We start from the raw sequence: 23,813 nt of genomic DNA on the forward strand, positions 1-23,813 counted from the left end.
CTCAGCTAACCACAACCACTTTATTACTCAACTCAACTATCTTTTGAACCCAATCTTTCATCTCATCAACAATCTTTTATCCGGTGATATCCATCCCAACCCTGGCCCCTCCTCCTCTTTCTCCACACACAAGCCAATATTCTTTACTTCTCTAAACTCACAAAGTATAGTGAATAAAGTCCCAACCCTCCATGCATGGCTCAAGCACAACAAACCTGACATTCTATCTATTTCAGAAACTTGGTTAAAGCCCTCTATAAGCAACTCTGAAATAACTCCACCCAGCTATTCAATCATTAGAAAAGACAGGACCCAAAGGAAAGGCGGAGGAGTTGCTCTTCTTTATTCCTCTTCCTTGTTAGTTACCCCATATGACAAACCTATCCCCCCATTTAATAATGCTGAAATACTCCTTTCTCTCCTACAAATTAATAAGCACAAACACATCTGTCTAGCATCCCTCTACATCCCCCCAGGGGACAATATTTCAACACTCGAAAATATCCTCTCTTGGCTCTCCGATAATATCAGCAATGAAACCATAATCTTAGGAGATGTAAATATTAACTGGGCCTCTATCCAATCTCCAACCAACCCTCTTAACATTAACCTATATAACTTTTCCCAGTTAATCACCAACATAACCCACCCATCTAAAGACCCCTCCAGTGGCACCATCCTTGACTGGATCCTAGTGTCACACCCCCACTATTTTTCAGATAGCGGTACCCTTCCCGACCCTCTTAGTGATCATCTACCTACTTTCACCCATCGACTCTCCTGCATCTCCAACCGCACCCATAATTATATCACTACCCGCAATGACAAAAGCTTCAACCCAACAGTCTTCATAGAGTCCCTCAAAGCAATTAATTGGAACAATCTCAAAACACTGCCACTTGAAGAAGCTGTTGCCCACTTTAACTCTACATTCTTAAGAATACTTGACTCACAAGCCCCTCTAAGAACAAAAAGAATAAAAACAAATTCAGCCCCATGGCTAACCAAAACCACACTATCAACCATGCGCCTTAGAGACAAAGCCTGGAAACTCTACCTGAAAAATAAATCACCTGATCAACATATTGCTTACAAAACCCTTCGGAACAAAGTAAAAAAGTCAATAATCTCTGACAGACAAAAATACTTCTTCACACTCCAAAACAATAATAAAACTAACCCTCAAAGATTCTGGAAGGGGATCTCCAACCTTCTTAACCCCAGCAAACCACACACTCCAACCCCAAACCCAAATATCCCAGACTTGAATTTAGCTATTCAGTTCAACTCCTTTTTTATCGATTCTATCAACAAACTCACTTCCTCCTTCGCATGCTCTACCTCACCATCTAATACACACCCTCCCGCAAACAACCCTATCCCCACTTCTACTTCACTTTGCCTATCAGCCACCTATTCTACTACTCTTACTGCCCATTCTCCTGTAACCTCCTCAAACTCTCTCTCCCTTCAACCCTTCCTATTCTCATTAAAGCCTACATCCACTACCACTATCAAGAAACTCCTTCGGAAACTGAAGCCTTGCACTAATGCCCCTGATAATATTCCCTCTTATTTTCTTAGTATAGCCGCAGATGCAATTGCCTACCCCATTAGCATCTTAATCAACCGTTCCATCCAGGAATGCTCTGTGCCTCAACTGTGGAAGCAAGCATTCATCATCCCCCTACATAAAGGAGGCAACAATTGCAACGTCAACAACTTTCGTCCTATCGCTATTCTGTCCCCCATTTCTAAACTTCTGGAAAAGTGTATCCACCTTCAACTCTTGCCACATCTCTTAGATAACAACCTGCTGACCCCTACACAACATGGTTTTAGGCCAAATCACAGCACTATGACTGCCCTCTTGTCATTCCTTGAAACCATTAACATAGCACGTGATTCAGGCCACATTGTCTCTACCCTATTACTTGACCTTTCCAAGGCTTTCGACACCATCTCACACAATCTGCTCTTAACCAAACTGTCTAAACTTAACCTCTCTCCCTCTTCCATTAATTGGTTCTCTAGCTACCTCTCAAATAGACAGCAAGCAGTAATATGGAAGAAGGCCACTTCCCCATTCCTTAGTACCTCAACTGGAGTTCCCCAAGGATCCATTCTTGGTCCCTCCTCTTCAACATATTCATCAATGATTTTCCCAAATCTATCCCATTTGCAAACATCATCCAATATGCAGATGATTCCACCATTATTTGTTCTGCCACCTCCCCCTCACAGCTCCTAAAACTGACTCAGGAAGCTTTTTCAATAACTGAACAATGGATGAAAACAAACCATTTAGCACTCAATGCATCTAAAACAAAACTTATGGTATTCACCCTTCCAAATCCACCTCCTTCAATACAAACTCCTTCTCAATTACCAGCCTAAATAAGTCACCCCTAGAACTAGTGTCCAAACTAAACTACTAGGTGTACAAATTGACAATCGCCTGAGCTACAACTCCCATCTACAACTAAATATTAAAAAGACCCATCAAAAACTAGGTATGCTCTACCGTCAGAACCAATACCTTACAAGCTCCTCCAAAATCACACTCGCTTCATCTTTTCTCATCCCTCCCTTCTCTATGGGGCCCCATTACTGACTAACCTCCAGTCCTCTCTAAAAAGCAGCTTTCCTCCTGCTATAATAAAATTGCCAAATTCGTCAACAGCCATAGGTCCATCACTCACCACTGTTCCTCTCTTCAAAAACTAAATTGGCTCGAATTACCAAATCAACTCATATATATACAGCTGACTTTTGCTCACAAGCTCATTCTTAGCCCTTCTCTTTGTCCCTCCCTGTCTTCTGCCTTCAAAATGCACCTACCAAATAGAATCCTAAGGTCCAACAATCAAAACCTATTAGTAGTACATAAACCATGTCATCCCTCAGGCAAATACTTACTAGCTTTTAACCTTGCCCATCTTTGGAACTCACTTCCACCATCTATTCGTACCACCACTAACCGGTACATGTTCAAAAAATCTCTTCATACACACCTAAGGTCCCAATGGGATTGTTCTTGCTCCCTCCCCTCATAAACCTTTGTCACCCTGCCCCCCTCCTACTTATGATACATAACTCTTCCTATCAAAGCTTATGTTCTCTCAGAATATTTACTTTATAATGCAATTTTATATTCTTTTCTGAACAACTTATCCAAATACACATCTCCTCCTGTTCTCAACTTATTTACCTGTTATTTTCCCTCATCAGAGTGTAATACTTTAAATACTTTTTAATGTTTTTGAACTGTGTGCTTATATGTTTTAAATGTTTTAATGTTTAAATATTTTATCTCTCAACCTGTATAATTTTATTGTAGTTATTTTGTATGTACCCAATGTTTGTCTGTATTGGAGCTTTTCTCCCCAGGACTCCATTGAAAACGGGTTCTTTCGGCCCAATGGACTATCCTGGTAAACCAACTGCAAATAAATAAATAAATAAATAAATAGTTTTGTGCTTCCCGCTTGAAGCATTCCCTCAAGGTGTGAAGAGTTCCCCAAAGGAAATATCGTCAGGAGGGAAGCACGTCTAAGTCTGAATCTCCAAAGGAGACCACAGTAGCACCCTCTTCAAAGACAGAATCCTCCTGGTCGAAGTCCTCATCTGACTCATCAGAATTAGGGAAGTCTTCTGGAGGGGTCTCTCTTTCTTTTACCTGGAAAAAACTCAGGGGGAGGCCACTTGGATCTAACTAGAGAGATTAGATCTACAGCCAACCTCACAAGATCCTGTTAAGCCTGAGAATGGCTGAGAGTGGAGTGGAGCCACTTTTTTTGTGAGTGGCCATATGTTTTGGTTTGTGACTGACCTCTGGCCCAGAACAGACAACCAGCTCATGCAGGCAAAAGTCTGTTGCAACGTCTAAGTGGCACGAAGAACTGTCAGCCTTAGCGCAGTTATCAGAACACAGAGCCTGCACAGGGGTCCCGAACTCAACCAACAGATTAAGTCCTATTGCTTAAAACTTTGAGTGATGAGAAGGCATTTCGGACTCCGAATGGGTCTCTATAGAGGCCTGCGCCACCACCTCAGTGTCAGAAGGGGGCTAGGAAGGCGCCTAAACTTCTTCGGTGATAACAAGCCTAGGAGGACTGGCCAAAAGCGAGCAGGCATCGTCCAAGGCCCTATGCCTGGATCATTTTCCTCATCTCTCATTTAGGGATGTCTACTTCAGTTCAACCGGCCGACACCATACGATGTGAGTGACAAGATGATTCACTGATCTCGGGCACAAAAATGACAGGGACATTATGTTCCGGTCTCAAGCAAGTCATACACAGAGTGGAAGGCCCAGTGTGGTTACCCGTTTGCCACAGAGGAGACAATTATTAATTTTCTCTGACATTAGTCAAATGATACAAAAGGTTCTCCCAACTGGATACTTAACTTTCCAGAGTCTTCTTTCTTTGGTGTGGACCAACCTACATACCGAATAGCACTCGGTTTCAGGCTCCAAAGGCAAGAAAGAACAGAGTTCATGGCAACGTCAGACTGCCCTTACACTCATGCGTACTGATGTCGGAGAGGGTGTCAGATGGCTCCAGGAGGGGGGGGGGGGGACTATTCTCTAGAAGTCTGGCTGGCCAAGGGCTTCCACAGCAGGAAAATCCCACAAGTTAGAACTGCAACAGTGAAACACGAAGATCAAAGTGTTTTCTCTGCATGCTGTCTTCCAACTTTGTTTTTTTTTTAAACTGCTTTTTTGAGAAGCCTAATGTTCTACCAATCTTAATTTCAACCTCCTATTTGCAGTTTTATCAGATCATAATGTCAATTAAAAAGCTTGTATTTCCCAACCTTTTGGCATATGACTACATTCCTCCAGTGTTATCACATCTATTTTTTCCTCTAAATTACTAGAAGCCATCTCTTGTACCAATGCTAAAACAAATTCTTGCCGAACAGCTGAAAGATTCTTCTAATTTCTGGTTGATTTTCATTTTCTTTTTTCAAATGTCTTCTTTGCTGGCATCCATGCAGTGCAATTAATAGCCAGTAGTAGAGGTTTACTCAATTTCAGAACTTTGACCAAGTTTAACAATTTCTTAAATTTCACATTGGAAGACTCTAGTTACTACTGTTACTCAATGATGATGCCATCTTGGAACTTGATCCATTTCTTCACAAAGCCACTGGCTCGACAAATACCCTTAGTAGGGATCTAAATTCACATCAACAAAAATAAGCAAGACTCACTGGAGATTTCCAGGCTATGGCACAAGTTACTACTACAGGTCAAATTACTACTTTGGTTTCTTTTGAAGATGGTCTTGATGACTGGTTGGGTAAACACAAATTTATAAGAGGGTGATCAAGTATGACCATAGCCAAAATGAGTGAACACTAAGTGCTTGAAAGGGCGGCAAGAACTTTTTAGCATGTCTGCTTAAAGATGCATACTGCGGCATGTTACTGTCCCTGTGACAGTTTTCCTAGTACTACTCAAAGATTTCCAGCACTGCAGACTCCTCACTTTACAGTAAAATGCCCTAATTCTTCCTTCCCCCTCATCCATTCAAGTACAAAGATCAAGTTTACTACCTGTTCTTGTATGTAATTTTAAGCCAGAAATATGAACTTGTTTGTATAACTGATTACTTCAAACCTGTATCATACTTAGTGGTTTACAAAACGTTTGTGCAGTTCAATGCTTAAGAGGCAGTAATTCCTGCAATCTTTAAAAGCCTTAAATCCCCAACATAGTTTTCCTCTAATCAGTAATACTTTATAAATGCAGCATTAACATTCTCTTATACTTACTTAAGAAACAATGGCAATATTTTGGTAATTTTTCTTAGTACCACTTCCAAAAGATTAACTTTGTAATGCATAAGGGCAAAACTGGAAGTGTATTCAAATATGGATTTTATCAAATATTTGCATGAATTTTTAAGCATTGAAAAAAATAATGTATTTCATATAATGTTAATATTCTGAGCATTTGAATTATCACTTATTTTCATTTCTTATATCTCAAAATAGCATTCATAAGTGCTTCTATACTGGCATGGGCCTCCCCCCAGAATGCAGTTTGGAGTTATGTGGCAGCCTAGACTTCATAAATGAGGAATTTTTCTCTCTTCATTTAGTTACAATTTTAATGTGGTTAGTTACTGCATTGTAGTCCGTCTTAAATTGTCATCTTTTTAATTGAAATACAGTCCCTTCAATCCAAAATGAGTGGAAAAAGCAAAGTTTTCTAAAGCGTTCATAGTGGTGCTCAAATCCCATACCCTGCCTCCAAAGACTTGCTAGGAATGATCAGCTCTCCTTATTCATCAGTGACTGACAGTTGCCACTAAAAAAAAACAGTAATGCAAATGACAGCAGACTATGTTTACAGATACTGTGCTTAGCTTTGCAGTTAGGTCAATAAAAAGCAAAGTTAAACTTTCTGTAGGAAAAGCTTTGATGAAATAAATACATTAACACTTCCAGCTCAATAAGTTATAACTTTTCCATTTACAACACTTACTTACCTCAGCAAGGAATAAACATACAACACAAAATGGTGCGTTGTGACCAACTGTGAAAACTACAGAACCTTGCCATTTAGTGTCATGCAGGTGGACACAAACTGCTTTCTAAAATAATGAGAGATATGAACAGGAAAAATGGTGGAAAATCTTATCTGTGGCAAAACAGGAACAAATGAGAAAAAAATGATTACCCTTAAAAAAAAAAAAAAAAAAAGTACTCCAAAAGTACAGTTTTGTACCTACCATAAATGTAGATGTTCGAGGATCCACATTGCTGCAGTCCTAACCATTGGGTAGTCCGCTGTCCAGTCGGCCCGAATACCAAAGTATATGGCTGACGTCGGTCAAGGCGCATTAGACTGATGTCAGGACGTCAGGGTACTAATGCGCATGACCGACGTCATATCCTCAGTCTTTTCTTGCCCCAGATGTCAGAAGATCCTAAAAAGACAAGGCCCACACCAAAAACACCAAAAGCCCTGCACCAAACATATGTACAATATATACAAGATTACAAGAATATAGCCTAACCCACACCACCACCCCTAAACACAGAGGGAAGGAGGGAGGGTAAATTTGACTGCAGCAATGTGGATCCTCGAACATCTACATTTATGGTAGGTACAAAACTGTACTATGTTCTTCATTCCACATTGCTGCAGTCCTAACCATTGGGTAGAATCCCAAAGCAGAGGTAAGGGAGGCTGGCAAATCATAAGGAAGCAGGAGCTGTCAACATGCCTTGCAAAATAGCTGTGGCAAAACCAGCCCTAGATTTAGAGTAGAGAGGAAGGTGGTAATGCTTAGAGAAAGTATGCACTGAACTCCAAGTAGCTGCCTCCAAAATATCCTTAGTTGCCACCCCTTAGAAATGCTGTTGAAGTGGCAGTAGCCCTAGTGGAATGAGGCCTAATCCCAGCTGGAATCTCCTTGCCATGATGGGAATAACAAAATGAAATGCAAAACCCAATCCACTTAGAAATAGTTTGCTTAGACACAGGCTTACCCTGGGAACTCAAAGCAAAAGAAACAAACAACTGCTGAGACTGCCTGAAATCCTTAGTCCTGCTTAAATAATAACGCAACTGCCTATGTACATCTAAAGTGTGCAAAATCTTTTCCCACTTATTTTGGGGATCTGCATAGAAAGTAGGCAAATGAATAGTTTGGTTTAAAGCCACACTAGAAACCACCTTAGGCATAAAGGAAGGATTAGTACGTAATGATACCCTATCCTTATGGAAAATCAAAAGGGCTCTACTGCCATAAGGGCCTGCAATTCAGAAACCCTTCTTGCAGAAGTAATAGCCAACAAAAAGCAGTCTTCCATGACAAGTATTTCAATTCAGCAGTAGCCGAGGCTCAAAAGGTTGTAGAGTAAGTTTCTCCAACACAAAATTGAGATCCCAAGCAGGAGTAGGAGCTCTACGGGGGTCTTATATTCTTTGCCCCTCTAAGAAACTGCTTGAACAAAGGATGCGAAAACAATGGTGGGTCACAATCATAGTGAGCTGAAATTGCTGCAGCATGAATTTTAATGGAAGAGAAAGACAAACCTTTGTCCAGTAACTCAGTAAGATATTGAAGAGCCACACTCAAATTAGGCTCAGAAATCTCCAAATTCTTTGCTGCACTCCAAAATAAAAATCTCTTCCATTTGTCTGCGTACACTTTCCTTGTACTAGGTCTTCTGGCTTCCATAATCACATTTAAAACTTGTTGAGGAAGTTGAGACCTGCTGTGTTTCAAAACAGAATATGCCAGGCTGTTAGATGAAGAGAGTGAAGCTTGACATTGAGCAGGCGACCGTCCTTCTGAGATAACAGGTGTGGAATCAAAGGTAAAGGCCATGGAGGCTTCCTTACCAGACTCCTTAGTAGTGGGTACCAGTGTTGCCGAGGCCAATCTGGAGCTATTAAAATCATCCTTGGCTTGTCTTGTCTGACCTTTAGGAGCACCTTTGGGAGAAGAGGCAGAGGTGGAAAGGCATACACATGAAGATTTTCCCAACTGAAAGAAAGAGCATCCACTTTCCAAGCTGTGTGATGAAATCCTTTTGTGCAAAACTTTGGCAGCTGGTGGTTTAGTGGAGAAGCGAACAGATCTATGTCTGGAGTTCCCCATGACACTGTCAATTTCTGAAATACATGAAGATCCAGTTTCCACTCGTGGGGATCCATGATTTGTCTGCTTAACACATCTGCTAAGGAGTTCTGTGCTCCCGGCAGAAACCTTGCCTGAAGAGTTAGTTGCAAGCTGAGCGCAGACTCCCATAAAATCATTGCTTGCCTGCATAGGGGATAAGAATGTGTTCCCCCTTGTTTGTTGATGTACCACATGACAGTTGTGTTGTCTGTTAGAATCAACACCTGCCCTGGAAGAAGTAACTCCTTGAAAGCCATTAATGCAAACTGGACTGCTAACATCTCCTTCATGTTGATATGTAGATGCTGTAGTCTGGCAGGCCACTTGTCTTGTATCCACTTTCCATTTAGATGAGCTCCCCAAGCAATGTCCGAGGCATCTGTCGTTAAAATCTGACTCGCCTCTGGCCGGGTCACAGAGAGTCCCTTGTTTAGGTGACATTCCTGAGCCCACCACAATTTTTTGAATGCAAGGTATTATTTGAATGACAGTGTCCAAATCCTGGCAGTGCTGTGTCCATACATTTTTGAGATACCATTGCAGCTTCCTCATATGCAGTTTGGCATTGGGAAGCACCAGAATACAAGATGCCATGAACCCTAAGGCTTGAAGGACTGTCCTTGCAGTCAGCCCGGACTGAAGAGATAGTTGATGGAAGTAACTGGAAAGATTCTTTTGTTTGTCCGGGGTTAAAAAGGCCATCTGGGCTGCTGTATTCAGTCTCACACCCAGAAAGCACATGTCTTGAGAGGGTACTAGACTGGACTTTATTTCGTTCACAGAATACCCTAGGCATCTTAGCACTGCTATGACATATTCCAAATGCTGTAGAAGGTCTTCCTTTTCTTGAGCCAGAATCAGGCAGTCGTCCAAGTAAGGATAGATTTGAATTCCTTTTAGCCTGAAGTAAGCTATCACTGGAGCCAGAACCTTTGTGAATACTCTGGGCAGTAGATAAGCCAAAGGGCAATGCAGAGAACTGATAATGAGAATTTCCAGCTCGAAAACGCAGATACTTTCTGCAACTTAGTCTTATAGGCACATGAAGGTAAGCTTCCTTGAGATCTAAAGTTACCATCCAGTGATCTTTGCCCAGCAGAGGTAAAAGTTGTTGTAACGTCAACATTTTGAACTTGGGAATGTCCAGATAAGTGTTGAGGATAGATAAATCCAAAATTGGTCTCCACGTGTTCCCCTTCTTTGGTACTAGGAACAGGCGAGAATAAAATCCTAGGCCCCTTTCTGGTACAGGGACTGGCTGAATGGCCCCTATTTGGAGTAACAGAGAAATTTGCTTGTGAGCCTCTTTCCTTTGTGGAGGAGGAACGTCTGGCATGCCTTTGAAAGGGGGCAAGGTATGGAAATAAAACCTGTAACCGTGGTGAATGATATCCAAAACCCATCTGTCTTGAGTAATTAAATCCCAATTTTCTTTGAAAAGAGACAGTCTTCCTCCCAAAGGGACTGCCAGACGAGAATGTACTGGCAGCTGAAAAGGCAGGTCATTGGGTCTGTTTACGAAAGGACTGACCCCTGCCCTCACCAGAAATCTGAGCAGGAGAACTCCCTGTTCTAGGCCTAAAAGAACCTTGAGCTCTGCCCCTACCACGTCTAGACCTACCCCTAGACTGGGAATCATAAGCAGGATATGTCCATCCCTTAGTAGGCCAATTTCTGCTAAACTTCGGAGGTTGCACCTGCAAAAAATCTTTAACAGTCTGCATAGACTTAGCCTTGTCCTCCATTTTCTTTAAAACTGCTTCCACAGGCGAACCAAACAACACATCAGACTGTAAAGGAGCATCCAAAATCCTTGTCTTAACATGCTCAGCTAAATTCTGATCCCTCAACCAGGCGTGCCTGCGAAGAACAGAACCAGTGGCAGCCACCCTCGAGGAGGCCTGCACAGCATCAAAACCACATTGCAAGGAATGCTTACCCACTTGTTCAGACACATGAACTAAATCCTGCAACTCTTTACACTCAATACCTTCCGCCAGAGCATCCACCTTAGATTTCAATTGTGAAAGGAGATAATTCTGATATTTTAGCATGTGAAACTGACAATTCAACGCCCTCATGGCTAAAGTGGAAGAAGTATACACTTTCTTTCCCCATCTATCCAAAGCCCTTGCCTCTTTATCAGGAGGAACAGGATTTTTAACAACAGAGGCCTTAACACCTTTAGGCCCCTGAGAGACAGTTTCCGGGTCTGCCCTAGGACTCTTAAAAAGATACTTATGAGCTTCAGGCACCCTATAGTACCTATCAGGTTTAACAGGGGCAGGAGGCAAAGAATCAGGGTTCAGGGAAGCCTCTGCAAAAACATCTTCCACCACATTCAAAACAGGAGGTATAGCTAAGGGCCTATGCTGGGGTAAAACAAGAATTCCCTAAGCCTCTTCCTGGAATCAGAGAAATCTTGGCCTTCCCATTTAAAATGCTCCCTCATGGAATGCAGAGTCTCTGAAAATGAAAAATCCTCAGGAGGAGAAGCTGAAGGAGTGGAATCATCCACATCAGAATCAGAATAAGGAGGATACTCCTGCAAGTCTTCAGTCGAAGACTCAGAAGCCTCTGAACACTGCTCAAAACTCTCAAACTCAGGCTCCACCCTAGGCCTCTTATCAGGAGGGGGCATAGAACCCCTAATCATAGTAATCAAATCCTCTGCCATTTTAAGCATATGTTTCTTAGGCACAGAACCTGAAGTGCTAGGAGAAGCCCCCACTGAAGCTAAACCTGGCCTACCTCTCAAAGAAGTCTTGGAAACAGAAGGAGAGGCTCGAACCACCTTAGGAAGAGAGGGAAGTACAGCTACCTGAGAAGCCCCCTCAGCCTGGCCTACCTCCTGAGAGGGCACATCCTGTAACAGTAAAGTCTCTGCCTGAGACTCCAAAGAAACTCCTGGCAAAACCTCCGGCTCCACTGAGCCTTCTAAAGAACCGACGTCCGGGACTGCCGGTTCTTCAACTCTAGGCTTTGCTGCTTTGTCCTTGCGCTTTTTGGACGAAGGCGCCGGAGCATCCGGCGGCATTTTATAATTACAACGCTTCCCAAACACTAACCTGGCACAGTCTAACCTTCTCTTAATAGTGCGTTTGTTAAATCTAGCACAAGAGCGCATCCAACAACGTCGTGCTCAGGCCCTAAACAAGGTATACACAAAGTATGGTAATCCCTATGAGGTATCTGTTTCCCACAAGAAATACAGTTATTCACTTTTTCTGACATCCGGTTAAATACTGAGGCAAGAAAAAACCAAAATGTTCCCAACGGGTACTTAGCCAACTTTGATTCGGTCTGAAACTCCGACTTCAGAAAATTTCAGAACGCCAACCTGCACTCGCAAAACTGCTTCTGCATCGGACCATGCGGCAAAAAAGACTGAGGATATGACGTCGGTCATGCGCATTAGTACCCTGACGTCCTGACATCAGTCTAATGCGCCTTGACCGACGTCAGCCATATACTTTGGTATTCGGGCCGACTGGACAGCGGACTACCCAATGGTTAGGACTGCAGCAATGTGGAATGAAGAACATCTGCAGAACATAGCCACACTCCCTTAGAAGCAACTAGTCACCACTCACACAAGAGGGGACAACATACTAGACCTGATCATTACCAACATGAGGACTATGCGCCACACCAGAAGTATATCCCTCATTGGTAAGATCAGACCATAAATTAATTTCACTGGATGTCCACATCCCGACCCCACCCCCAGCCCAGAAAGCCACAGTGAAAAACTTCTCAAAAGCGAACTTCTCATTTCTCAAAACCAAAGTGGAATCCTTCAAGGCCCCAGGGCCAGTGGAAACTACGGCCCAAACAGCAGAATCCTATATAAACGCATTCTACGGACATCTCCAGGAATGCATGGATCATGCTATCCCAAACAAAACCAAGACCCAATCATCCAAAGGCAGGCGTCCAGTCTGGTGGACCCCTGCCATAAATAAACTGTACAACAGGAGGAGGAAGCTACTACATGATAGAGCAAAATCCCTAATAGGGAAGGCATCTCTGATCAGTACTAGCAAAAAATTACGATCCCTCAAAATCCTCCAAGGCCAGCTTCGAGAGAAAAATTGCACAGGACACCAAAGACAACCATAAGGCTTTTTTCAGTTATGTTAGGAACCTGGGATGCAACTCCCAGACTTGTTCTGAGTTGATTCTAAACGACAAAAAATACACTGAACCCACAGACATCGCCAATATCCTGGCAGACAGGTTCAGTGCAAACTTCTCCACCCCCTCCCCCCCAAAAGAGCAAGTATCTATCCTGGCAGAGGGCTGCCTCCCAAACATCTCTGATGCTCAGGTGAAGGCTGCCCTCTCCAAAGCAAAAAACACTGCTTCCATGGGACCAGATGGCATCCCAGGTTGCATCCTACATAAACTTCAAGAGGAACTAATCCCTCAAATAAAACAGCTATACAATCTCAGCCTCACTACAGGATATGTGCCCACAGAATGGTGTACAGCAACAGTGGTCCCACTCCACAAAGGTGGAGCCTCTACGGACCCTGGAAACTATCGCCCCATAAGCCTGACCAGCTTAGTCTGCAAGGCTATGGAGAGGATCATCATGGAGCTCATAAACAAAGACATTGGGGACCTACAGACACTAGATCCTACCCAGTTCGGCTTTGTCAAGGGCAGATCCTGCCTTTTGAACCTGGTTGACTTCTTCGAAACAGTCACCAAAGCCATAGATGAAGGGAAGGTAGTCCACACAGCCTATCTGGACCTTGCAAAGGCATTTGACACAATACCCCACTCAGGCATCATAGATAAGCTATCCAGCTTAAATATAAACCCCTATGTCACAAGATGGGTCGCAAACTGGCTCAAAGACAGAACCCACAGAGTGAGAGTTGCTGGAGCCATGTCAGACTCAAAACCGGTCACAAGTGGCGTCCCACAGGGTTCTGTCCTGGGACCACTCTTGTTCGGTATATACTTTTCCGAGGTACAGGCAAACGTGGAAGGACTATGGCTCACCAAGTTTGCAGATGACTGCAAACTGGGCGCCATAATCGACTCTCCAGCTGACACAAGCATCCTTCAAAAAGGTCTCACAGAGACAAATAACTGGTACCAGCGCCATGGTTTAAAGCTAAATGCCAAAAAATGTATAGTCATACCCTTTGGCAAAAACAATGTGCCCACAAATTACCACATAGGCGGAAACCCATTAAGTACAGAGAAAGTTATTAGGGACCTGGGGACCCAAGTTGATAGCAATCTCTCCTTTGAAAACCACATTGCCAAAGTGGTTAGAAAGACCTTCTACATAGCCCACCTCATCACGAAGGGTTTCACATCTAGATCAAGAGAGGTAATCGTGCCCCTTTATTCATCCCTCATCAGGCCCATCATAGAATACAATGCCCCTTTTGGGATGTACCTTACCCGACACCTGCAGCAATTTGAGAGACCCCAAAAGTATTTCACCAAGAGGATCAAGGGTCTCAAACAGATGTCATATGCTGCTCGGTTAAAAAAACTCCAGCTCTACTCAGTTGCATACCGCCTACTTCGAGGCGATCTATGCCTGACATACAAAGCTATGTCAAATCCAGAATTAATGGACATGCTCCACTTCAGTAAATCTAAATCCCTTAGAGCCACACGCTCGAGGGACTTGAACCTCAGCACAAAAATAAATAGAACTTGCTGGAGGGACAGGTTCATAACCCAGAGGCTCCCTTCGCTCTGGAATAGAATTCCAGTTCATGTGAGTCAGAGCACTTCACTGAATATCTTCAAGAAGAATCTCGATAGGTGGATGGGGGATCGTAGGTTTGACCCAGGGATTACTCCCGTGTCACTATTAGACAGAGGCACAGTAAACTAAACCTTAAAAAGGGCACAGTATACTCAAATCAAGGGGTGGCGTAAGCCATACAGAATCGGGCTAGGCTTATAATTGCCCCAGGGCAGATAGCCTAGTATGAACCTATGAACAAAATACTTTTAAACACTGCCAAATTCAAGATTTAAATTGACCGAAACACCTCTCCCTACAATAGGCTCCACTATATGGAATCAACTACCTATATGCATAAATCTAGAATCACTGGAATAATAAGGAAAAATCTTGGACATTTGCATCGTAACTACAAGGACTCTCTCTTGTACTATAAATTATCTTTCTATACATATTTATAGATGGCATTCCATGGAATTCTACTGCTACTAACAATGTACTATGTTATTATTTTGATGTGCCAACTTTACTGATCTATGCTAGTAACTTGTCATGCTCTGTTTTTACGAACTTTTGTATCTGGATCATAACTGAAAACAGAGCAGTTCACCCACCTGGGTTTTCAAATTCTACAATAAAAATAAAAAAATAGCACGCATGACTCTCTCTCTACTCACCAATGGACAATGGCAAAGTCTGTTCCATTAATGCACAGACAGGGGACACCATATCCACGGACTTTTCTTAACAGAACAAAGATTGTGTTTTTGCAGGAAGGGAAAGCTCCAGCATCCCTCACATCCTATAACTCTCCATATATACCAATTTTAAGACTGCAAAACTAGAGAAAAAGGGAAAACACTATATTCCCATTGTGTCCTTATCTCAAAAACACAAAGCTGTCACTTAATTTGAGAAGTGACAAAAACATAATATAGTTGCCGCCAACCAACAAGTAAATCAACAAAACAGGATGAAGTACCATAAATATGCAAGTTGTATTTGCAAGTCTATGTGGCATTTAGAAATGTGTAGATTCCACTACTATTAAAATGTGCTCAGGTGGAGGACTGGAAAAGGAAAAATATTCAGCCCCATCAGTGTCAGATGGAAATGGCATAAGCTTCTTTTCTTCTGACAAGTACAACTCAGAATATACAGATGATCAACACTTTCTGCCGAGCTTTCTACAACAGATGCTTGCTTTTTATCAGGAGCTTCAGGCAGTAAAAACAATGGCAAATGCTCCAAAGTGGGACAGACCTGAACCAGTGGGATTGGAATCTTCCTGAATAAGTCTGCTCATAAGCCCTCATGAGGATCCACTATCTTCAGAAAAGGTTTATAAAAGCCGACAAGTGGTGGTCCCAAAGCAAAGTCTGCATGAGAAGTCACATGAAGGGAGAAAACTACCATGACTAACAAGTAACAATAGTCACTCAGAGTTATACTGGAGAATTCCCTCCATAGAAGTCCTGGCTTCTCAGAGGAGCAGCAGTGGAATCCACAATCAACGAATGCATGCCATGGACAAGCACAAAATTCACAGACAACAGTAATCAAATAATTGGAGCTTTGTTCACAAGATAAGGGGCACAAGGCATCAGTTTCTTACTGTACCTCAGTCAGGCAACCTAGTGATGAAAATTATGCAGTTAATCAATAAATGGGTAAATAAAGCACAAGTGAGAAGGTGAAAAGCTCCTGCAGCAGACCTGAAAAGGAAGCCAGGATTTACAACTGGAATCCTGGTAATTTTTTGCTTTCAACTTAATGGGTGTAATATTACAGAAGCAGCTCTCAAAGTTGTCAATAAAGCAATGTTCTTTCACTTGGTCCTTTTCTAACTTCCCTTGGACAGCTACAAAGGTGACAGTCATGTGGTAAAAACAGCCAGCGGCACAAGAAAGACAGCGATTCTTGCTACATTAACAAAGTCACGTAATAATTTAAGGCAACAAATCAACGCCAGTAACACACTGCCATGTCAATGACCTGAAAAGCTTACATTCTAAACTTCTTTGTTAGGATACGCAGGCAGCACAACTGCCAAAACAATCAGTGTGTTGGCACCAAGCCCACTACCTAGATAAAGATTGATGCAGTTATACCATAACAGTAGATGTGGTAACAGAATGCTGCAATAACCAGGTGTGCGTGCGCATGCGTATATATGTGTGCGTAAATAGATTAGATGTAGATATATAAATACACCCACCCATGTATTTAGTTTCCCTTTTCAGTCATTTCCCAGCATTTTTCTTCCAAGGTTACTGCCTCCCTTTTGGAGGCAAAAAGCTCCAAGATTTTTGCACTCAGTCCTTTATATGGAGCATCTCCGGAGCTCCAGATGGAGTAAATAAAAAGGTACCTTTTAGCTTTGAAAAGCTGGCCAACGCAGTGGGGTATACAGCCTATACAGCTTGGGCTACTGCAACAGTGATCTAATGCTGGACATGTACAACTTCTATGAATACTGCAATTAACATTTTTTTTTAACTGTGCAGAAAACTTCACAGGAACATATCCCAGTATTTTAACCTACTATGCAACACCCCAAAATTAAGATTTCAGTCTTATTCCCCCCAACTACAAAAGTAAACATCTTAGCCACCGAGACACTGGCCCTGCAAGAAACTTCAGTTATGTGAAACACCTGCGCTGCATTCTTAATGCTATTTCTGTGGAGTACATACTTAGCTTCTCCATTATCTCTTCATCAGACATTTTTGTTTTCTTTCCTCGTTTGTCCCCAGCCTTAGCATCTTGGCCCACAGGTGCAGGAATAGGATCGATTACAGATCGTGTGTACATCTGTGCAAAACAAAAAGCAAAAATAAATTTGTAACATTTTAGCTTTCATCACTTATCTCTAAATCCTAATAGCTCCCCTCACAGCAATTCAAACAATAAATGCAGGTAGTCCTTGTAATTTAGTACTATAAAGTGCATTATCACTGCTTCGAGAGGACTTTTTAGTATACAGAGTGATTATCCGTATTAAACCATCCTGAACAGAATGTATTTACAAAGGAATAAAACAGCACAAACTTGCTGTTGTAACTAAATGAAACAGTCCATCTACCACAGCAGGGTGGTCTAAAAGTTTTCTTTCAGTCAAGTGAAACATCAAATACTGGAACAGTATTCACCTACAGAAATATTTTGTGCTATATATATCACCATAAATACACCCAATGCAGTTAAATTTCTAGTTAATACAACTCTCCAAAAACCAATAAAATGGATGCTCATCTCTTAGGGTAACCATTTGCCAACAGCTGGGCAAAAAGTTCAACAAGAGTTAGGAAATATGCCAAATACCTGACAAATGTACTGCAGAATTATACACATTTAGAAATTAAGCTGAAGTTGTCGTGTGTATGACAGACATGATCTTCCTCTAGCAACTGATCTATGAAGACGACCCTCCTTAATATGTCCTAATGTTGGGTTATTCCTCGTCACAGTCAATTTTTCCCGCAGAAGTTCTTGTGTTTGGGAATGCAGTAAGCCATGGTGCAATGCTTTAACTACACAATGGAACACATTCCATGTGCCCAACAGACTGGTATTCATCTACAGCAGAGCACCTTCCCACAAATCAGTAATGAAGACATTTATCCCACTGCCACCAAGTGGTATACTACCTTGTACCTGTCTTGGAGAGAACCCTACAACTGAAGCAAACCTGGCAGAGTGCCAACTTTCAGGAGGGGACACAAAAGAGCACTTCTTACTCGTCAACAAGGTTTGGCTTCAAACATCTACTGTACATGTTCACATACTTAAGTCCATAAAAAGCAGTTGCTATCAGTATAAAGTATTTGTCACTGGTACAAGGCAGCACGTACAAAAATAAAAGCAGTAAATAAAATTCAAGAACAGTAAGCACTTTTGGGTTATTACCCTTCTTCAGACAATACATTACAGATACAGGAAATCATTTAAAACCCTTCACAGCCAATCAATGTTCAATACTGAGTCTGCCTTTTCTTCAGGGCAGGCTTAATAGGAATGACCTCATCGAAGCCAGGAAATCTGTGTGCTGTTAATTCTATAATCCACCTAGTTTCTTCACACTCAGTCCTGTTCACAATATCGCCCCCTCTGTTCCCTTTGGATATCAACCTGATAACCATAAATTTAAAATTGTGACCTGCAAATGCTGATGCATGCCTAAAAAGAGCATTATGCTCATTTTTCAGCCTAATGGCTGATAGGTGATTCAAGATTCTAGTTTTTAGTTTTTAACATGCAATTGGTCTTTCTATATAATAACAATAACAAAAATCTAAAAGACTTGTTAAGCAATGAAGGTAGAGATGTCCATATACATATAGTGACAAGGAAGGGGACCAGACCGTGTGGTTCCTGTAAGGCTTATTGCTATATTAATTCAGAAACTGAGTTTATCCACCCTAGCACTGGAAAAAAGTATCATTTTGCTGTGACTGCCAATTGTAGATCCCCGAATGTCATATATCTAGGCACATGTCAATCCTGCAACTGTTATTATATAGGAAAGACCATTTGCATGTTAAAAACTAGAATCTTGAATCACCTATCAGCCATTAGGCTGAAAAATTAGCATTTGCAGGTCACAATTTTAAATGTATGGTTATCAGGCTGATATCCAAAGGGAACAGAGGGGGCGATATTGTGAATAGAACTGAGTGTGAAGAAACTAGGTGGACTATAGAATTAACAGTGCACAGATTTCCTGGCCTCAATGAGGTATTTCCTATTAAGACCGCCCTGAAGAAAAGGCAGACTCGATACTGAACATTGATTGGCTGTGAAGGGTTTTAAATGACTTCCTGTATCTGTAATGTATTGTCTGAAGAAAGGTAGTAACCCAAAAACGCTTACTGTTCTTGGATTTTATTTACTGCTTTTATTTTTGTACTTGCTGCCTTGTACCAGTGACGAATAATACTTCTTCATACTGGTGGCAACTGCTTTTTATGGACTTCTGTTGCTGTTTGCTGTGAACGGTTACCTTTGGCGAGGTTTTCCTGTTTGGACTTTACGTTCACATACTTCCAATGTTAGGGACCATCTCTCATGGGTGCTGAAGCTAGGTAAGATCCCATACAGTAGAACCAAAAGGGAAGAAACTGCTACAGAACTGTCAGCATCCAGCAAAAAGGCTGACAATGCAGAAGGTACATAAACTAGACTCTAAGGCTATGACTGAGGAACATGTCTCTTAACCGTATGGAATTCCTCTGTATTTACTGGTTTTGAGGGCAAAATAATGAGGCACCACAGATTTCTGAGCAGCCCCTTCAATTTCCCATTTTTTTTTTTTTTTAATAACTGTTGTGTGTGCATTTGGTGATAAACTGGCATCCAAAACAAGGATTACTGTCATTACTGCCTCTGGCTTGCACCCATCAAATGCTACATTAAGCCCACAGAAAACTAGGATAAACTGTGGCTCCATGTGACCTAAGAAATTAGTTTCAGAACTAAGAAAGAGATGGACTTAGCACACAATTCTAAGCCATAATTGGACATGGTTGAGAGGTATGTGCTGGTTAACAGTCTGGAAGGAACACTTCTTGCGGTACTGCAGGAAATATAATTTTTTTGGCATTCAACTCCCACTGGTAATATCAGCTTCAAAAAAACATATGGGCAAAGCAACCATTTCTTTCTCATTATTGTACAGCTGGCATAACCTTTAATAATACTGTCGTTCACAGGACTACAAGACAAACTTAGTTAATTTTAAATCATCGTAATACAAATCACAATTCGCAAAAAACAACGACGAAAGTACTTGCAAGCAAAAAGCACAGATGGTAGTTCCAAATAAAGACAGTACATTTCTAGTCAAAACAAAAACAGAAAATAAATGTAGACATATGACCTAGAGCATTTTAAACCTGACATGCATTTCCAAAGTGTTCTGTTACTTTTACAGCTGTCCTATTTCGGGGATCACAGAACTGTAACTATGAACCATGAGGTTACCAATCAGGTCATGAGTTCTGTAAAAGGAGAAACTTCAGTCTGCGAAGAAGTTCAGATTAACAAACTTTCATGTGTTTTTAAAATGTTTTAGTCTCCGAAGTAAAAGAAAAGGTAAAGGATCTCTCCCGCTCAGCCAAACAATGATTTCCCATGTTATCAAAATGCTCAAGTACTTTTGTTATGTTACAGTTATCTAATGGGTTATCTAATCCACTATGCAAGGAGTACAGAACTCTAATGATTGGCATTGACTGCCTGTAAACCTTCAGTGATTTACCAGAAAAATCAAATAATTTACAAGGGACGACAGAATTCTGGGGCACAACAAAATCAGGGGTGTTCTTCAAAAGAAGAGACAGTTGAGAAGTATGTAAGCATATCCAGACAATGCTGTCTTGCCCATTAAAGAAAAATTTTGTTTACCTATCAATTCTGTCAGTTGCTGCTCTGCATTAACAGTTAACCTCTTCTTCCAGCAACCACTCAACAATTCCTGCAAGCAGTACTCATAAATGTAAAATTACAGGCTGACAGTAGAAGGGAGCTCAATAGAACGGTCCCTTTAAAACCATTACTCAAGTGACGAGATTTGAGGTGGCAGTTTTTGTATTTAAAAGACAGTTAAATTGTTTTTAGGTCTGATGAAGCACCTGTTTTGAAAAGGTGTGAAAGCGCTCATCTATGTAATGTGTTTTTAAGGTTTTTATTTAAAAAAAAAAATAAATTTGAGTATTTTTGGATACATTCTGCTGTGGGTGACATCGTACTTTACCAGTCTTTGTCCTGAGATTCGGCTTGGTCTGCTTCTTGCTAATTGTAAAAAGCACAGCATTTCTGCTTGCAGAAGTAAGTTTACTGTAAGAAATAAAAGATGAAATAAATGCAAAACATGTCAGTTTGTACATATATGTATTGTCATAAAGAGCCTGAGCTGTTTGCATTTAGCCTCAACTTTGTTCCTAGAACGAGAGATCTTACTTGGAGCAACAGTGAGCTCTTGATTGCATCTTTATTGTTAAATTGTCAGCTTCCATTTCATTGAAAGGTGGAGATTTAGTGACTATGCCGGGTCGAAATTTTCTCTCTCTCATAGCTGCATGGTAGCAAGTTAGTACAGTTTTGTACCTACCATAAATGTAGATGTCCGAACTGGATAGCATCTGCAGTCATAACAACTGGGTTGTCCTGTCGTCAGGCAGCCCTTCGGTCGGCCGGATTCCAAAGTCCGGGTCCGGCTTCGGCTGATGTCGCACTTCACCCGTCATCTCTGCTGGTCTTCGGGTATAAAGGCATCAGCCGACGCCATTTTCTTCAGTGTTTCTTGCCCCAGATGCCAGTTGCCCTCTTGGAAGGCTAAATTTTGGGTAAAAATGCCAATGTTCCCAAGGATAGAAGGCAAACACAAAAATAAGCATGTATGTACATATATACAAACAAATACACCATAAAGACTCCCCACCAGCTAGCTATTAGGAGGGTAAATACCCTAGGAGTACCACAGAGGGGAAGGAGGGAGGTAATCCTGACTGCAGATGCTATCCAGTTCGGACATCTACATTTATGGTAGGTACAAAACTGTACTATGTCCTTCATGGATGCATCTGCAGTCATAACAACTGGGTAGAATACCATAGCCAACTAGGGAGGAGGAAGAATAGATTATGGTGTGGTTAGGATCCCTTGCAGTACAGCAGTGGCAAACCCTGCTCGGGATCTGGAATACAGAGGTAAATTATAATGCTTGGCAAATGTATGCACGGAGGTCCAAGTAGCCGCCTCAATAATGTCCTTGGTTGCCACTCCTCGTAAGAAGGCTGTGGTAGTGGCTGTTGCTCTTGTAGAATGAGGTCGTATGTTCTGTGGAATTGGTTTTCCATGGAAGGAGTAACAGAATCGTATGCAATTTCCTATCCATTTGGAGATTGTCTGTTTGGAAATTGCTTTTCCTTCCCTTCCTGTTGCATAGGCTACAAAAAGCTGGTCAGTTTTTCTGTTACTTTTTGTTTTGTCCAGGTAGTAGCGTAGCTGTCTGTGTACATCCAAGGCATGCAGCATTCTTTCCCCTCTTTTGTGGGTTGGGGAAGAAGGTAGGTAGGTGGATTGCCTGGTTTAAGGACACTCTGGATACCACCTTAGGCATAAATGTAGGATTAGTCCTCATGGACACTCTGTCTTGGTGGAAGATTAGGAAGGGTTGTACTGCCATTAGGGCCTGAAGTTCAGAAACCCTCCTTGCTGAGGTTATTGCCAGTAGTAAAGCAGTTTTCCATGAAAGATGCTGTAGGTCTGCTGTTGCTGCTGGTTCAAAAGGTGCGAGTGTCAACTTTTCTAGCACAAAGTTCAAATCCCAAGCTGGCAGTGGTGGTTTCCTAGGAGGTTTTGCATTCTTGATCCCTCTGAGGAACTGCCTGAGTAGAGGATGTGAGAAGACAGGTGGATCAAAGCTGTATTCTGCTGAAATAGCTGATGCATGTATCTTGATGGAGGAATAGGACAGGCCTGTATGTAGAAGCTCTGCCAAGTACTCCAGAATGTTAGCCATATCTATATTCGACACATCCTTCCCTCTTTCAGCACTCCAAATGACAAACCTTTTCCATTTCCTGCATAGTTTCTTCTTGTTGAAGGTCTGCGGGCTTCAAGGATAATGTCTTTAACCCTTTGGGAGAGATCTGGAATAGTTGCTGCTATGTGATGTGCCATGCAGTCAGCTGCAACGTTTTAGGTTTGGATGCATGATGCTGTAGTTGTTCTGAGTTAACATCAAAGGCATCAGGGTATTGACCACATTTTTCCGAGACATGCTCCTCAGCAATGGGTACCAGTGTTGTCTTGGCCAGTTTGGAGCTATCAGGATTATCCTTGGACGTTCCTCCTTGATTTTTAGTAATACCTTGTGTATCAAGGGAAGAGATGGGAATGCATATGCTGTCAGGCCTTTCCAGCTGAAGGAGAGCGAATCCACTTTCGATGCAAGTGGATGGAATGTCCTTGTGCAGAATTTTTTGAGCTGGTGGTTGAGAGGGGAAGCGAATAGATCTATCTGTGGCATTCCCCATTTCTTTGCGATGGTCTTGAAGATGTCCGGGTGTAGCATCCATTCGTGAGCATCCGAGGTGGTTCTGCTTAACATGTCTGCTAGAGAGTTCTCCTTTCCCGGTACAAACATTGCCTGTAACTGGATGTTGTAGCTGAGTGCCAGGTTCCAAAGGTCCAAAGTCATTCTGCATAGGGGGTATGAATGAGTGCCTCCCTGTTTGTTGATGTACCACATGACTGTGGTGTTGTCTGTCCTTATCATCAAATGGCCTTCTTTGAGAAATGGTCTGAATTTTTGGATTGCCAGTTTTACTGCCAGCATTTCTTTTAGGTTGATGTGCAGGTGAAGCTGGTCCTGCGTCCACAATCCTTGCACGCATGTCCAGCATGTGAGCCCCCCCATCCTAGGTCTGAGGCGTCTG

The 23,813-nt window shown here is 42.0% G+C and overlaps 1 protein-coding gene across 5 annotated transcripts in view; it reads right to left on the minus strand.

Moving 5' to 3' along the window:
- The window catches only part of PAK2 (p21 (RAC1) activated kinase 2), a 1,120,998-nt gene that overhangs the window by 350,652 nt on the left and 746,533 nt on the right, over window positions 1–23,813 (minus strand). For all 5 annotated transcript variants that reach the window (XM_044070347.1, XM_044070345.1, XM_044070348.1 and 2 more), the window contains one exon: window positions 17,067–17,184. In XM_044070347.1, coding sequence (XP_043926282.1) covers window positions 17,067–17,184 — 118 coding nt within the window. The remainder of the gene's footprint in view (window positions 1–17,066; window positions 17,185–23,813) is intronic.

Source organism: Protopterus annectens, chromosome 4.part1 (genome assembly GCF_019279795.1).
Source record: "Protopterus annectens isolate FY-2018-M chromosome 4.part1, PAN1.0, whole genome shotgun sequence".
NCBI classification, from domain to species: Eukaryota; Metazoa; Chordata; order Ceratodontiformes; family Protopteridae; genus Protopterus; species Protopterus annectens.